Here is a 15,015-nt window from a genome sequence, read left to right as displayed (position 1 = left end):
ATACATGCCACATGATGCCAGTAGTTCCCTCCTTTCAGTCACGTTATGCTGACGTTTCACAGAAATCCAAAGTAAAGGAAGTTGATGCTCTGGTTATTTCTCAGTAGTGCTCTCTTTCTTACTAATCTGCAGTCAGGATAAACCCAATGTGGCCTGTTCTCTACAGCGCCAGCCCTGAGATTAATAGAGAGGCAAGTCATTGTGTAGGAAGCTTTAGAACATTTGCCAGTTAGAAAACAGTATGGAAATTCCCTCTGGGGGTTTAAAAAAATTTACTCCTCTACTCCGCTTTACACATAGACAAGCTCATTTCTTTTATTCTTGCAGTGTTTCTGTCATAACATTTAGAGCATTTCTTTGTTAGAGTTCGTAAAACTTTTAAGAGAAGGGTATTTAGCTTCCTACTTTGGACATGAACTTATGAGTATAGACCAGTATTTCCTATTTAGCAATTATTATGAAACAAATAGAAAATGATTAAAACTGTGGGTTCATCTCGATCGGCTTCAGCTCACAAGCTGGTGAATCTGTATATTATGTACACAAGTTGCACTGGTAAATACCCCGGTACACCACACACTGGGACAGAGATGACTACGTACTTGTGTTGTAAAATCTCACCACTGCCATTTATCAACACCAGGCAGGACCGATATATTTTCTGTGGTTTAAAGTGCATTATGAAAAACATGTTGATCGTGTACATATTCTTGCACCATTTCTCGCTAGTGGAGTTTATAAATCATGAAACACTTCAAACTGTATATAGAACATCACATGTAGTTAAAAGGCACTAATTTAAGTGATCGTTTGAGAGCTACAACAACGATAGCAAGCTGCTTATATTTGTAGATGAGTTTGGCAGAGAGATTGACCACCATTTATTTTGAGCTGAGAGGCTTCATAAATAATAATATATAATAATAATATGACGTCATTTCCATTAAAGGAACACAGCGAGCATTGATACTTCCTGGTTTTTTAGGTGCAATGTGGGATTTTTTTTAAAGGAGTGAATGTTGCATTGCACTGGAAGCTTAAAATCACTTAATCAGTGCTCTGACTGCTGAACTAGAGAGCTGATTGACGCATACAATATCTCTGTCTCTCACATTTCAAGCTGAAGATTATTTAGCAAGTTCCAAGCATTTCTTTCTAGAAAGAAACGTAATGGTTTTATATGTTCAACAAATTTACCATCTAGTGTATTCATTTTAGAAGGGCTATCTTCTCCGATTTTTTTTTTTTTTTAACTATTCGGATGTGTAAGTCATTTCCCTGTCGATGACATATGTAGACGTATAGATTCTTAGAAAAAAATGATTTTAAAGTTAAGATACTATTTTATCCCTAATGAGTAAGCCTGAGGCAACGGTGGTAAGGAAAAACTCCCTGTCATATGAGGAAGAAACCTTGAAAGGAACCAGACTCAGAAGGGAACCCCATCCTCATTTGGGTGACACTGGACAGTAAATAATGTTACTGTTGATAATGTCCTTTCTTCAACAGTAACCAAGAGCTTTTGAGCGACTAATAGTTTAGTGTAAATGGTGTGAAATGCACAGAATGTGGTGAGTTTTTAAAATGTTAAAAAAAGTGCTGTCTGTTATCTTGAAATTTTTTCTCATCCAGCGTCAGCGTCTGGTAGCCCCGCCCCTCTGCGTAAGCAAAGCTGCGACCGTTGCATGCATGAAGTGTCCAACATTCCACACTTCATTTTTTCGGTTGAATAATCACATCATGCAGGTACTTGAAGCACGCTTCTTGTGGTTGGAATTTTCAGTCTGAACACACGACTCACGCTATTAATACTCACACTATTAATGCTACAAAACACACTACGAGTGAACACACTACTCACACTATTAATGCTACAAAACACACTACGAGTGAACACACTACTCACACTATTAATGCTACAAAACACACTACGAGTGAACACACTACTCACACTATTAATGCTACAAAACACACTACGAGTGAACACACTACTCACACTATTAATGCTACAAAACACACTACGAGTGAACACACTACTCACACTATTAATGCTACAAAACACACTACGAGTGAACACACTACTCACACTATTAATGCTACAAAATCGAATAGTGCATATGTTTGCGATATGGGATGCACTTTATATTTGAGTTTTGACATTATATTGTATATCTTGCTTTTTGTAAGCTGTGAGCTGGAATCTCCGGACTGTATGAAAGCTGTGATTGTGCCCCTGGCCATAAACTCTTAAACGTTTAGCTTGGATTCATTTCTGCCTCATTTGCAAATTGCTTTGAACAAAAGTTTCTGCTGAGTGATTAACTGTACACTGAAAAGTGAAATACTCCCAAAAGAAAGCCGAAGGCAGTGATGCGTAATAAAGTATTGCTGCTTCTCTCCCTAATGCAGCCCACTGACTGGAGAAACAACCCCTTTCCTGTCTACACTTAATGCACCCAAAGCAGGCATTTACCCTTCCCGTAGGTGTGTGTGGGTTTACCGCAGCAAGAAAAAATATTAGAAGTGTTGTGCAGAGAGAAGTTACATATACGTCATGTTTGGGAGTCAGTGTGCTGCTCTGTAATCACTGTCTAATCAACAGGCTGCTCCAGGCAGCACATAATAATAAAGAGGGTTAGAGTGGCATAATTCTGAGAGGAGAACATGCTTAGTGACTTTTTTTCATTTCAACCAAAAGCCAGAATACAGGTTGGCAAACCTATACTCAAAAAGGAATTTCAGTGAGACAGATACACTATATTGCCAAAAGTATTCGCTCACCTGCCTTGACTCGCATATGAACTTAAGTGACATCCCATTCCTAATCCATAGGGTTCAATATGACGTCGGTCCACCCTTTGCAGCTATAACAGCTTCAACTCTTCTGGGAAGGCTGTCCACAAGGTTTAGGAGTGTGTTTATGGGAATTTTTGACCATTCTTCCAGAAGCGCATTTGTGAGGTCACACACTGATGTTGGACGAGAAGGCCTGGCTCTCAGTCTCCGCTCTAATTCATCCCAAAGGTGTTCTATCAGGTTGAGGTCAGGACTCTGTGCAGGACAGTCAAGTTCATCCACACCAGACTCTGTCATCCATGTCTTTATGGACCTTGCTTTGTGCACTGGTGCACAGTCATGTTGGAAGAGGAAGGGGCCAGCTCCAAACTGTTCCCACAAAGTTGGGAGCATGGAATTGTCCAAAATGTCTTGGTATGCTGAAGCATTCAGAGTTCCTTTCACTGGAACTAAGGGGCCAAGCCCAGCTCCTGAAAAACAACCCCACACCATAATCCCCCCTCCACCAAACTTTACACTTGGCACAATGCAGTCAGACAAGTACCGTTCTCCTGGCAACCGCCAAACCCAGACTCGTCCATCAGATTGACAGATGGAGAAGCGTGATTCGTCACTCCAGAGAACGCGTCTCCACTGCTCTAGAGTCCGGTGGCGGCGTGCTTTACACCACTGCATCCGATGCTTTGCATTGCACTTGGTGATGTATGGCTTGGATGCAGCTGCTCGACCATGGAAACCCATTCCATGAAGCTCTCTGCGCAGTGTTCTTGAGCTAATCTGAAGGCCACATGAAGTTTGGAGGTCTGTAGCGATTGACTCTGCAGAAAGTTGGCGACCTCTTCGCACTATGCGCCTCAGCATCCGCTGACCCCGCTCCGTCAGTTTACGTGGCCTACCACTTCGTGGCTGAGTTGCTGTCGTTCCCAAACACTTCCATGTTCTTATAATACAGCTGACAGTTGACTGTGGAATATTTAGGAGCGAGGAAATTTCACGACTGGATTTGTTGTACAGGTGGCATCCTATCACAGTTCCACGCTGGAATTCACTGAGCTCCTGAGAGCGACCCATTCTTTCACAAATGTTTGTAAAAACAGTCTGCATGCCTAGGTGCTTGATTTTATACACCTGTGGCCATGGAAGTGATTGGAACACCTGATTCTGATTATTTGGATGGGTGAGCGAATACTTTTGGCAATATAGTGTATCTTAACAGATACAACCGCAAGAATGAGATCTAATACTCCTCACCATACTCTACCTGATGTACTGCTGTAATACTCTACCTGATGTACTGATGTAATGCATTTGGGGAGCGATATGTACTGATCTCTATCTGATGAAAGAGATGCTCATTTACCATTTTCATATGTAATATAAACGAATTGTCTGATTTAAAACCATCTTTTTTGGTTGTTTAGTTTTTAGAGTACTTTTTGTTTTTTGTCTGTAGTTTTTAGAGTATTTATTTAGATGGTTGATTCCACTTTCACTTTTGTAAAGAACCTGGGTACCTTTACCACATTTGTGTCTTAAATATTTACTTTAAGAGTAGTTTTTTTATTAGGAGAAACGTAAAGGATGCATAAGGATGTCCATATAATGTATGAAAGTCAATATCCAAGTACATCGATCAGGCATAACATTATGAGCACTGAGAGGTGAAGTGAATAAGACTGATTATCTCCTCATCATGGCACCTGTTAGTGGGTGGGATATATTAGGCAACAAGTGAACATTTTGTCCTCAAAGTTGATGTGTTAGAAGCAGGAAAAATGGGCAAGTGTAAGGATTTGAGCGAGTTTGACAAGGACCAAATTGTGATGGCTAGACGACTGGATCAGAGCATCTCCAAAACTGCAGCTCTTGTGGGGTTTTCCCGGTCTGCAGTGGTCAGTATCTATCAAAAGTGGTCCAAGGAAGGAACAGTGGTAAAAAAAAAAAAAAAAAACCCAACAGGGTCATGGGCAGCCAAGGCTCATTGATGCATTTGGGGAGCGAAGGCTGGCCCATGTGATCCGATCCAACAGATAAGCTACTGTTTCTCAGATTGCTGAAGAAGTTAATGCTGGTTCTGATAGAAAGGTGACAGAATACACAGTGTATGATGGGTCAGGGTTGTTGTGGTAGCAAAATGGGGACCAACATAATATTAGGCAGTTGGTCATAATGTTATGCCTGAGTGGTGTATATTATTAAAGAATAAGGAGAGTATGCAAGTCAATAGTAAGTATAAAAGTAAACATGTCAATATGTCTATACCTGCAGAAATAAAGAAAAAACTGTAAAAGGTTGTAGTTTAAGCTGTAAAAAGTAGTTTAAGCTCAAGTACTGATCATATTAAGAATGACCTACATTTAATAACTGTAAATAAAACAGAAGATTACAGCAGCAAAAGTTGAGTAAAATATCTAGCAGGACAGTTGACTTACCTAAAATGGACAGAATGTAGGTTGATGATTACAAGCATACAAAAAGTATGAAATATGAAAAATTTCATGAGCCAGTGTTTACACATTCACACAGGTCATATGTCTGCATATATCATCTGTATCTGGAAATTAGCACATGTTCACAGTCAGACATAATACACAGGCTAAAGTGTCAGTGATTTCGGACCAATATGAAACATAACTTTGACTTGGATGTCGAGTTGTACATTTGTGACTTTCAAAACCAACAGATGAGGAACTTGGCAGTATTTAGGGAGTAGTCTTCATAGGGAATAAGGCATGATCATATGAGTGTGGCTGTAGCATGAAGGAGGAAGTCCTGCTAAATTCTTTTAGGTAACTTTGTATCCTATCCTATAACTTTAACTATTATATTGTGCACAGGGAGAAATAAGCTTCACTGTTGGGTGAGATGTACATTACCAAGCAATGTGAGGGTTAAATGGTCAGTTGGTTTACTTCATGTTAATTTTTGCCAGACATGTTTGATGTCCTTGTAACTATATACCTCAAAACAATTTAAAGTACAAGTGAGCTTGCACTTACTTTGCCCTATGAACTTTATCCATCCGTATTCTGCACTGAATATCCTACCCATGGTTGTGTAAATCCCATGGGACATAAGTCAGGGGATGTGCTAGACAGAGTGCTGACGTACTCACACACACAACCCCTCCTCACACACTCAGTCAACACACTAGGGATAGCCTACAGGACACGTCTTTTGACTTTGGGATAAAAACTCAGAGGAAACTCACAGAAGCATGGGAGGAAAAAGTAACCTCCACACACAGAGATCAAGCTTTTAACTCCAGAGGTGCAAACATGCTGTCCTCTAAGTTACTGTAACCCCTCCTGCCTGCTTCAGGCTCATTGATAACAAACAGGCCATGCTGGCTAGACATGTTTTACATGGCTGACTGAAAGATGTTTTGATTAGATGAACATTGGTTACGTGTTGATGGCTTAATTAGGCTTCAGAAAAGGCATTCATATTAAAAAGTATTGCTGGTGTTTTTAGCTTGTTTGACTGCAATCTATTCCTAGTCGTCTATTAGTTGTTCCACCTCAGACTAATAACCCGGCAGTCTTCGACCAGAAGCTATATTTGGGACTGACATGTAAATTAGGAAGAGAAGGATTAGTCCTAGGAAGGGGATTAGTTCTGCAATTCTGTTAGAGGAAGTTGCACTCAGTTGCTTGTGTTTATTACTTCTTTAAAATTCTTTCGAATTACTGGATTGATTCAGCAGCATTCGCTTTTCATTTATCGGAAAATAGATCATTCGGCAAAATAAAGCACCTTTTATGCATTTTGTTAACTGTTTGTTAGGCATTTCTTAAATAATTGGATTTGAACATATATATTGAAGTTGCAACGGCAGATTTCCTTATTGTTTTGTTCTTTATATACTATATAATGTTTTATGTAACAGTGTGGAGTGTGTGATTACAGGGTGTGTGATGGGTATACGAATGATCATTCAAATGTACTGACCTTTACACTCTACCAGCCACCAGTGATGATTGAAGTGAAATGTTCACTTCAGGCTGTCAGCCAGCCTGGAGAGAGGCACAACAAACTATCTGTATTTGCATTGGTTTCCTCCAGGAAGACTTTGCCCTCTGTTAAAGAGAATTTAAATGGCTTTTCAGGAATGTGTGTGTGATCATAAATGGTCTCGTGCCAAACATAACAGCTTCAATGCTGGTGTACCTATATATATATATATATATATATATATATATATATATATATATATATATATATATATATATATATATATATATATATATATATATATATATATATAAAATAAATAAATAACATAACAGCTTCAATACTAGTTCACCACTGTGTGTGTGTGTGTATATATATATATATATATATATGAGTATGAAGTGATGCCAATAAAACTCCAGAAGAAATCTCCTAGCACTTTATGTATGTGTCGTAATTTTTTTTTCTTGGTTGCATAAATAAAGCAGCTTTACTTTAATAAAGTGTTTAGAATCCAATGTGCCTGAGCACCTCATATAGCATGTTAAAGAGAACAGCAAGAGCATTGTGCAGACAGCGATTATAGGCTCCTCAATTCTCCACCCAACACGACTTGGCTGTGATTTATGGAAATGGGGAACCCTTTATCCGAGTGAGCCATTTTGGCCGCTCAGTGTGCACAGTGCTACTCTCTGTGGGAAAGCCAAGAGCAAAACAGGCAGCATTGTTAAGCACATTTGCACGGATGCTTTGGGAATATGAATTAGGGTTAGGTGTGGGAAAGACCCAATTCAGTCTGCTGTACTAGTGATGAATTTAGATCTCAATCATAACAGTTATTGTGTTCAAACAGGTATTGTTTTCTGGATGAGTCTGAACACTTACTGAATGCCACTGACAGCATTGTCCTCAGTGGCTTGTGCTAGTTTTATGGTTGTTTAATTCTTTTATTGAATCAGACATGGTTACATCAGATTATTAGAATCTGGGTCATTATCTGTCTGGTATGTGATAAAACACATGCGCGCACACACACACACACACACACAAGCATGCATGCATGCATGCTTGCTCACTTAAAGCCACGCTCATTTAACCTTCCCAAATGTCCTGAAAATGTTTTATCACACTGCCCAATAATTTTATGCATGATTTCAGCAAATGCCTTTTGCATCTTTACCTGGAACCTGGACTGAATTTAATTGTTTCTGTAAAGCAATGTCTAAAAATTTGCATTTAGAATACAGAATATAATTCAGACTTCAGCTCTAATGTTGTGCTGAAAGAGATGCAAAATTACACAAAAACGACAAGTTGGAGAAAAAAGTGGTTAGAGAAGTGGTATAATTTAGTTATTCATTCAACCACCATAACTGCCTTTTCTCTGTGAGAGCTGCAATGGATCTCCTGAGGGACTCTTCAGGAAACAGAGGCAATAATACACCCTAGATGGGGCTTTACAGGGCATCACCCCATGTACACACACATTCATACCTAGCGGCAATCTAGAATAGCCAGGCCATCTACTGGCATGGTTTTGGGAGTTGGGACGAAGCCAGAGAACTTGGAGGAAACTTAAGCAGACACAGGGAGAACCTGTAAAACTCGAACCAGAGACACAAGAGCTGTGAGGCAGCATTATTGCTGTGCTACCATGCTGCCCTACTACTACTAATAATACAGATACTACTGCATTTTCTATTATTAATAGTAATTGTAATAATAACAGTACTGGGTCATTGACTGGAAGATCGGGGTTCAAGCCCCAGCACTGCCAAGCTGCCACCGTTGTGCCCTTGAACATTTGCTCTTGGGTCTTGGGATCTCTGCCTCTTTAGTTGTTTCTTGAAGGTTGTGCAGGCATCCGGATAGTAAATCCCCAGTTTAATCCCCTATTATGAAACCACAACTGAGTCTGATTTTATTCTCGATTCAGTTTTGTTTGTTTAGTACTTCGAACATCATAAATGTTTAATTGTAAACGTACATCTGTAATAAGAGCCAACAGTTGCATTGGAAAAAAAACTCCAAGAGCCGACATGAGGAAGAAACCTTTACAGGAGACACACACTCAAAAGGGAGCACATTCTCTTCCAGGTGCCACCGGATGCTGGGATTATGTAGAGTTACACACTTGTAAAGAGAAAAGGCTTTTGATGAACAGAACAGAGTGTACTGAAAGGATGTTCAATTTGATTGTATTATGGATAGAACTCCTGGGATAAATACATAGGAGGCTTTATGATTACAGTCAGATGATTACCATCAATTTCTGCTATCACCCAGTGTAGACACTGTCCCTGAACAGCCTAACGAAACTGTGTCACCTCTTTCTTCTCTGCAACTCTCTCTCCTCTGGCTTTCTCCCTCTTTGCTGCATGTCCCAGGCACTCGTCTGCTGAAATCCGCAAGCACTTCAGTGGGCACAGCTATGGCACTGCTCAGAGCGGCCTGCACCAGCGCCACAGCTCCAACACCTCTTCATCCATCTGTTTCAACGTTGTGAGTGATTTCTTTTTTTATATTTTTCAATCGCTGTGCATTTTGTGTGTTTGGATTTATGGAGGGAGGATAGGTGTGGATAAAAACGTGTATGGGTGAATGTGTGTGTTTGTGTGTGTGTGTAAGGAAGGACAAGGCAGGAGCTAGAATTGGATAAAAACATGTGTATGGGAGTGTGTGTGTATGGGAGTGTGTGTGTATGGGAGTGTGTGTGTATGGGAGTGTGTGTGTATGGGAGTGTGTGTGTCTGTGTGTGTGTCTGTGTCTGTGTGTGTGTGCTTGTGCATGCGTATGTGGTTAATCTCTAACCTGCTTCTGATCCTACTCTGCTGAAAATGGGTCAGATCTACCAGATCGTTCTATCCTCCAATTACCGCAAAGCTTACACACTCTCACACACACACACACACACTCACAAAAAATAAATAAACCATTCATATGGTTGGATTTAGGATGCTGGAAGCGTTTTAATAACTTGATCCCAGTCCATCACACAGGCATGCAGAGAAGCGTCACTGCAGATCCTATAACAGTGGCTTAATGATAAAAGTATAGTGTTATTAATAATTAACAACATCAGCTCTGCTCTGCTTTATATAATTATTACACCTCTACAGTAAGTCAGTGTGAATGCTGCTAGTCCTCTTTTGGCAGATGTTTATATTTTTTATGAATGATAGAAGTGCTTGGGTTTTGTAGGCTAGGTTTTTATTTAATTGTTCTGTGAAGAACAGCATTAGACAATCCACAGCTGTGTAATTATTTGAGCTAATTGGGATGAATTTGTTCGATCATTACCTATTTCCTTATAAACTGATGGAGTCAGTAAACAGCTGTTCCCAAGATTCAGTATAAACACAGTATTTATTGCATTACTACTTACACTATTACATTAACTAGATTATTAATACATGTATTGCTGTAGTATGCAGTTTATTGTTAAGTATCCTATGTTTCGTATATAAACTGTTAGGTTTTCTGTACTTCGTTTATTATTTGGCAATGTACGTCCATTAATACACAACTCTCAAGTTATTAATGCGATTATTGGCGGTCAACAGAAAAGCCATTTATCGTAAATGTGTGTGTGTGTGGTTAGAACTTGTTAGCCAGTTTTACACAATTTCAACGACACCTGCTGGAAACATGTGTCTCTGTCTAGATAAAGTGCTTCTGCATTTTCACCAGAACTGGTAAAGGAAGTGGTGATGACATAACATCCTCTTATCAGACGTCTAACAGCATGGCGTGTCGCTTAGCAGCTTATAGAGGAAGAGTTGTGCAGAAGCAAGTACCCAGGGTTTTTATTTCCGGCATCGCCATTTTGTTGCTTTGCCCTATTGCTGGCTGTGAAGACGCCGGGTGAGACTTTTTTGTTTTTTGCATTTCCAGATGTGCACCTGTTCCATCAGCAATAAAGTGTTGTGACTTAGCATGGGTAGAATCGAAACTCTTTCAAATCAGCCATTTAGGGTTTGTAAACACTTTTTAATGTAAATTGTTGAAAGAACAGGAAGTTGTGCAGACAGGCTGATGGGTCTGGTGAGTTCGGGCCCATTGCTGCATGTTGATGCTGAGTTTACTATCATGAAGGGCGTTTTGCTTAGGCAGACTTACAGGGGTTGTCCAGCTTCTGACTTGTTGAGTCTTGCTTATATAATTTTAATAATTTTACATTATTGTGATCCTCTGCTTATGCAAGGTGATCAAACTTAAGGCACAATTAGGGCTGGGTGATGTGACAAAATATCATCTCGTGATTCTCAAAGGTGTTTTTTTGATACATGACATCCATCACGATATAGGTTTGCTCGTAAACTGTCAATAATATATGTATATGTTATGTAAATAAGTGAAAACAGCTGTATGATAAAAAAAGAATAATAAGTATCTATTTATTTAATAATTTGAAAAAAAACAAACAGACAAAATAGAACCATGAAGGAAAAAAGTTATACATTATAGATTTTTTTAATATTGCAATTTTAAAGATTAAGTACAACATTTTAACATTAATTCAGCTGTCTCCAGCAGTTTGTAAATAGAATTATATATTTTTAAAATTCTATTTAAAATTAATTTTAATAGAATAATATATATATATATATATATATATATATATATATATATATATATATATATATGATATATATGTAATATATATATATATATATATATATATATATATATATATATATATATATATATATGTAATATATATATAATATAGAGAGAGAGCGAGAGAGAGATTGGCTTGCTTAATATTTACAGAAATTTCAGAATATAGCAATAGATTTTACACTTTTTAAAATGGACTAGAAAACAGATATCCAGTTGAAATAAAAGCCAGATTGAAATGTCTTCGCAAGCTGTTTGTTTGAATCTCTGAAAGCCACTCTCCAAATCTCAGAAACTGTACTGGATAGATGAACATCATTCTTTCAGTAAACATTCCCTCAGTTGGTGTTTTGTTGATGGTGGTGGTAGAGAGAGCTGTCTAACAACACAGCCCAAAATCTCTCACAGCTGCTCGATTGCTGGTGACTGAGAAGACCACGGCATATGATTTACATAATTTCCATACTCATGAAACGATTCAGTGATCCCATGTGCACTGTGTCATCCTGAACCAGAGCACACCCTTTAGGATAGAAATGTTTCGTCAGAGTATATAAAGCTGATCAGTCAGATTAACTTTTGTATTAATTAGCAGTGACTCTTCCTTTTAAATGGACAAGTGGACAAACCGTACCAGCAACATGTAAACAAGGTATAGAAAAGGCACTGGTTATTCCTTTGTCAAGTCTGTCGTTCTTTTACACTCTTCCGTGATTTAGTGCTTGTGTTATCCTGCCTGCCTTAATGGAAAGAAACTGGATGGAGCGTTTTTTCATGTCCTCAGGCATGACAAGTTTCGTTTTTGAAATTTTATTCCATAGCTTTTCAAATCATGCATCTTTACAGTTCCATATTCTGTTGTTTAGATAAGCGATCTAAAAATAAATGAGCAAATTCAAAAACTAATGATTTAGACACACTTCTGTTGTTTCCCCAAATCTTTTTGTAACTCTGGGGCTCACTATGAGCTGCTGTATGGATGAATTAGCACTGTAGGCACTGACACACTGCTAAGTTGTTCATCAACATGCCTGAGCGCAGTCATGACAGAACATGTCCAGCTGTTACTGTTCTGTGTAATAGTTGGATATTACTGAAAGCAGTGCATAGTTTCAGCAGCAGTAGCTATCAGCATTGAAAAATGATCACTGTGCCTCGTACTCCCAGCTCTGTTTCTTTCAGTGAGGTTATTAAGTTTTCTGGTACGCAGTTTGCTTTAGAGACTTATTGTGATTAGTTGTGTTATTAAATAAGATAATAAAGGTTTCTTTGGAATGGATTGCAAATTTTCGAGAGCACATTACCGCCTGTTTACAGGGATTGGCTTTTAAACACTAGTATCCTTCCTTGAGAGGCACTGAGTCTGGCTTCAGGCTCCTGCTGCTGCTCCTGTCCCACTGTGCTGGCACTGTGCCTTCTCCATGCTCTATTATTACTTATAGGTAATATTTTGTCTGGAAAAAGATTCCATACCAGATAGAAAAGCAATCGGACAAGGGCAAAATGTAAAATGCAGTACACACTTTCCATTTGAGCTACAAGGGCAACGTGGCAGTCTGAATATTACATCTTTTACCGCATAGAACTTCTGTTGATTAATCTCTACAGTGAAAAACAATCAGCAGATTGCTTTTATAGGAATTTATCTGATTTTCATCAGTTGTGCCACCCTGAAATGCAATCACAGCATGGATGTAATATTGTTGTAAATTGGAGAGCAGGGTAAAAGCCCTTGAAAGTGTTATTCTTCAGGAGGTGGTATTGTCCATCTAAAGGAACGCCCTTTATAGTTTCTCGTACGCTCGTTGTTTCTGCAATAATTGTTGAAAGCTCAACTGTCATGCTTTACTATGATCAGAATTACTACAAAAAATGTTGTTGTTGTTTTTTTTTTTAAGATTTTATTTTAGCTTTGACCTGTAACACATCACACAATACATGACAAAACATAACAGGACAAAACTTAAGGAGGAAAAAAGTTATAGGGCGATACGGAGTGGCAATAAAACAGTATGAAACAAAATTTTACTAATGCAGGATAGTTTCATTGCATTTTTAAACCTTAGTCATGGGTAAAAGTCCAGCTGTTCTGTTGGTATTTTACATATTAAAATTATTAAATATTAAATATTATCACTTAACCAGTATGTTAGCTTTTCCTCAAACTTATTAGGGTGGCAGTGTCAGATGTCTGTTTCAGTGCAATACAACACAAACAAAAAGATCTTTTTGACTGCATTTGAATATTTGCCATGAAGAGTGAACACTGTCTTTGTGGATTATGAATCTATTTCTCTGTAGGTCTAGCTCTGCGAGGCATCTGTTTGAAAGCTAAGACTGGACCTTTTATGTTTTTTCTGTATGCTTAGTATTTTGCAAGTGCTGACCTTGCCTTTAGTTAAGTGATTGTGGTTGGAGGAACGATTGCAGAACCGGGGAAGGGAAATGAACTCCGAGAAGTTGGGCTCAAGTTCTTTGTGGCTTCTGCTTTGTCCTCAAAGGCTATATCAATTTTCTGAATTTTCATTAAAAAGAAAATCTCTGAGAAATGAACAGTGGCGAATAGGCAAGAAGTTTAAAGTGCTGTCTTTCCTTCAAGCTTTAATAAAAATTTAACTGTATATGCCTTAAAGAAACAGTAGATGATAACAGGAATCATTATCTTTGTCCACAATGCATACCCTGAGCTGCAGAAATACATAAGCTGCTATTTTATATTGTATGAATCCTAACTATTAAATCAGTCACTGTTCAACACTCAAAACATTGAATAGTGGAGATCTACGCTACATATTTACAGTGCTTGTGTTTGTTCAGCCTCAGTCTTATGACGCAGTGGACCCGCTGGATGTGGAGGAATTCCTGATGTCACAGCTACGCAACGGAGATCCCGAGCTCATGCAGGAGCTGGGCGAATTCCCGGATGATGATCTGGAGGTGGATTTAGCGGACAGGGAATGTCGAACTGCCTACCACTCCGTCCCTGAGGAAGGGTAAGTTGGAGCATTTAATGAAAGCTATGCAAAGATTATTAAGTGACGTTTAAGATTATTAAGTGGTGTTATTAAGTTACAAAGATAATTAAGTGACATTTTTTGGAGTCCTGTCGTCTGCTGTAAAAAAAAAAAAAATCCAGACTAACAGCAGGAAGGTTTTCTTGGCTTGAATGATGTTAACTAATTAGAGGCTAATGCTGAGCAAATGTGGAAGGTTTGCTGTACATATTGCTATCTTGCCTACAGAAAAAATGTCTGTTACACAAAAGCTAAAAACTAGTTCCACATGAAGATATGAAAGCACATAAAGTGAATGTTGTAGCTCTGAAAATAGGAAAGACTAGTTGGTGCCATCAGTAGATTTTCTTGGCTTAATACACTATTTTGCCAAAAGGTTTGGCACATAAGAGTGGAGATTGTGAGCCAGGCCTTCTCATCCAACATCAGTGCCTGACCTCACAAATGCACTTCTAGATTAATGGTCAAAAATTCCCATTAACACACTCCTAAACCTTGTGGAAAGCCTTCCCAGAAGAGTTGAAGCTGTTATAGCTGCAATGGGCGGGCCAACTCCATATTATATTCATGTGCATGTTCATCCCAAAGGTGTTGGGGGTTGAAAGGGGTCGAGGTCAGGCCAGTCAAGTTC

The 15,015-nt window shown here is 38.7% G+C and overlaps 1 protein-coding gene across 2 annotated transcripts in view; it reads left to right on the top strand.

Annotated features, from left to right (window-relative positions):
* dock8 (dedicator of cytokinesis 8) overlaps positions 1-15,015 on the top strand; it is a 58,214-nt gene that overhangs the window by 2,470 nt on the left and 40,729 nt on the right. The window contains exons 2-3 of one of the 2 annotated variants that reach the window (XM_058389118.1): positions 9,138-9,252; positions 14,188-14,363. In XM_058389118.1, coding sequence (XP_058245101.1) covers positions 9,138-9,252; positions 14,188-14,363 — 291 coding nt within the window. Of the gene's footprint in view, positions 1-9,137; positions 9,253-10,492; positions 10,615-14,187; positions 14,364-15,015 lie in introns of those variants that run through there. The other variant, XM_058389119.1, reaches the window with a different exon arrangement.

This window comes from Hemibagrus wyckioides, linkage group LG05 (assembly GCF_019097595.1).
Source record: "Hemibagrus wyckioides isolate EC202008001 linkage group LG05, SWU_Hwy_1.0, whole genome shotgun sequence".
In the NCBI taxonomy this organism is placed as follows: domain Eukaryota; kingdom Metazoa; phylum Chordata; class Actinopteri; order Siluriformes; family Bagridae; genus Hemibagrus; species Hemibagrus wyckioides.
The sequence above is the reverse complement of the archived record's forward strand: the minus strand, read 5'-3'. Positions and strand labels throughout refer to the sequence as shown.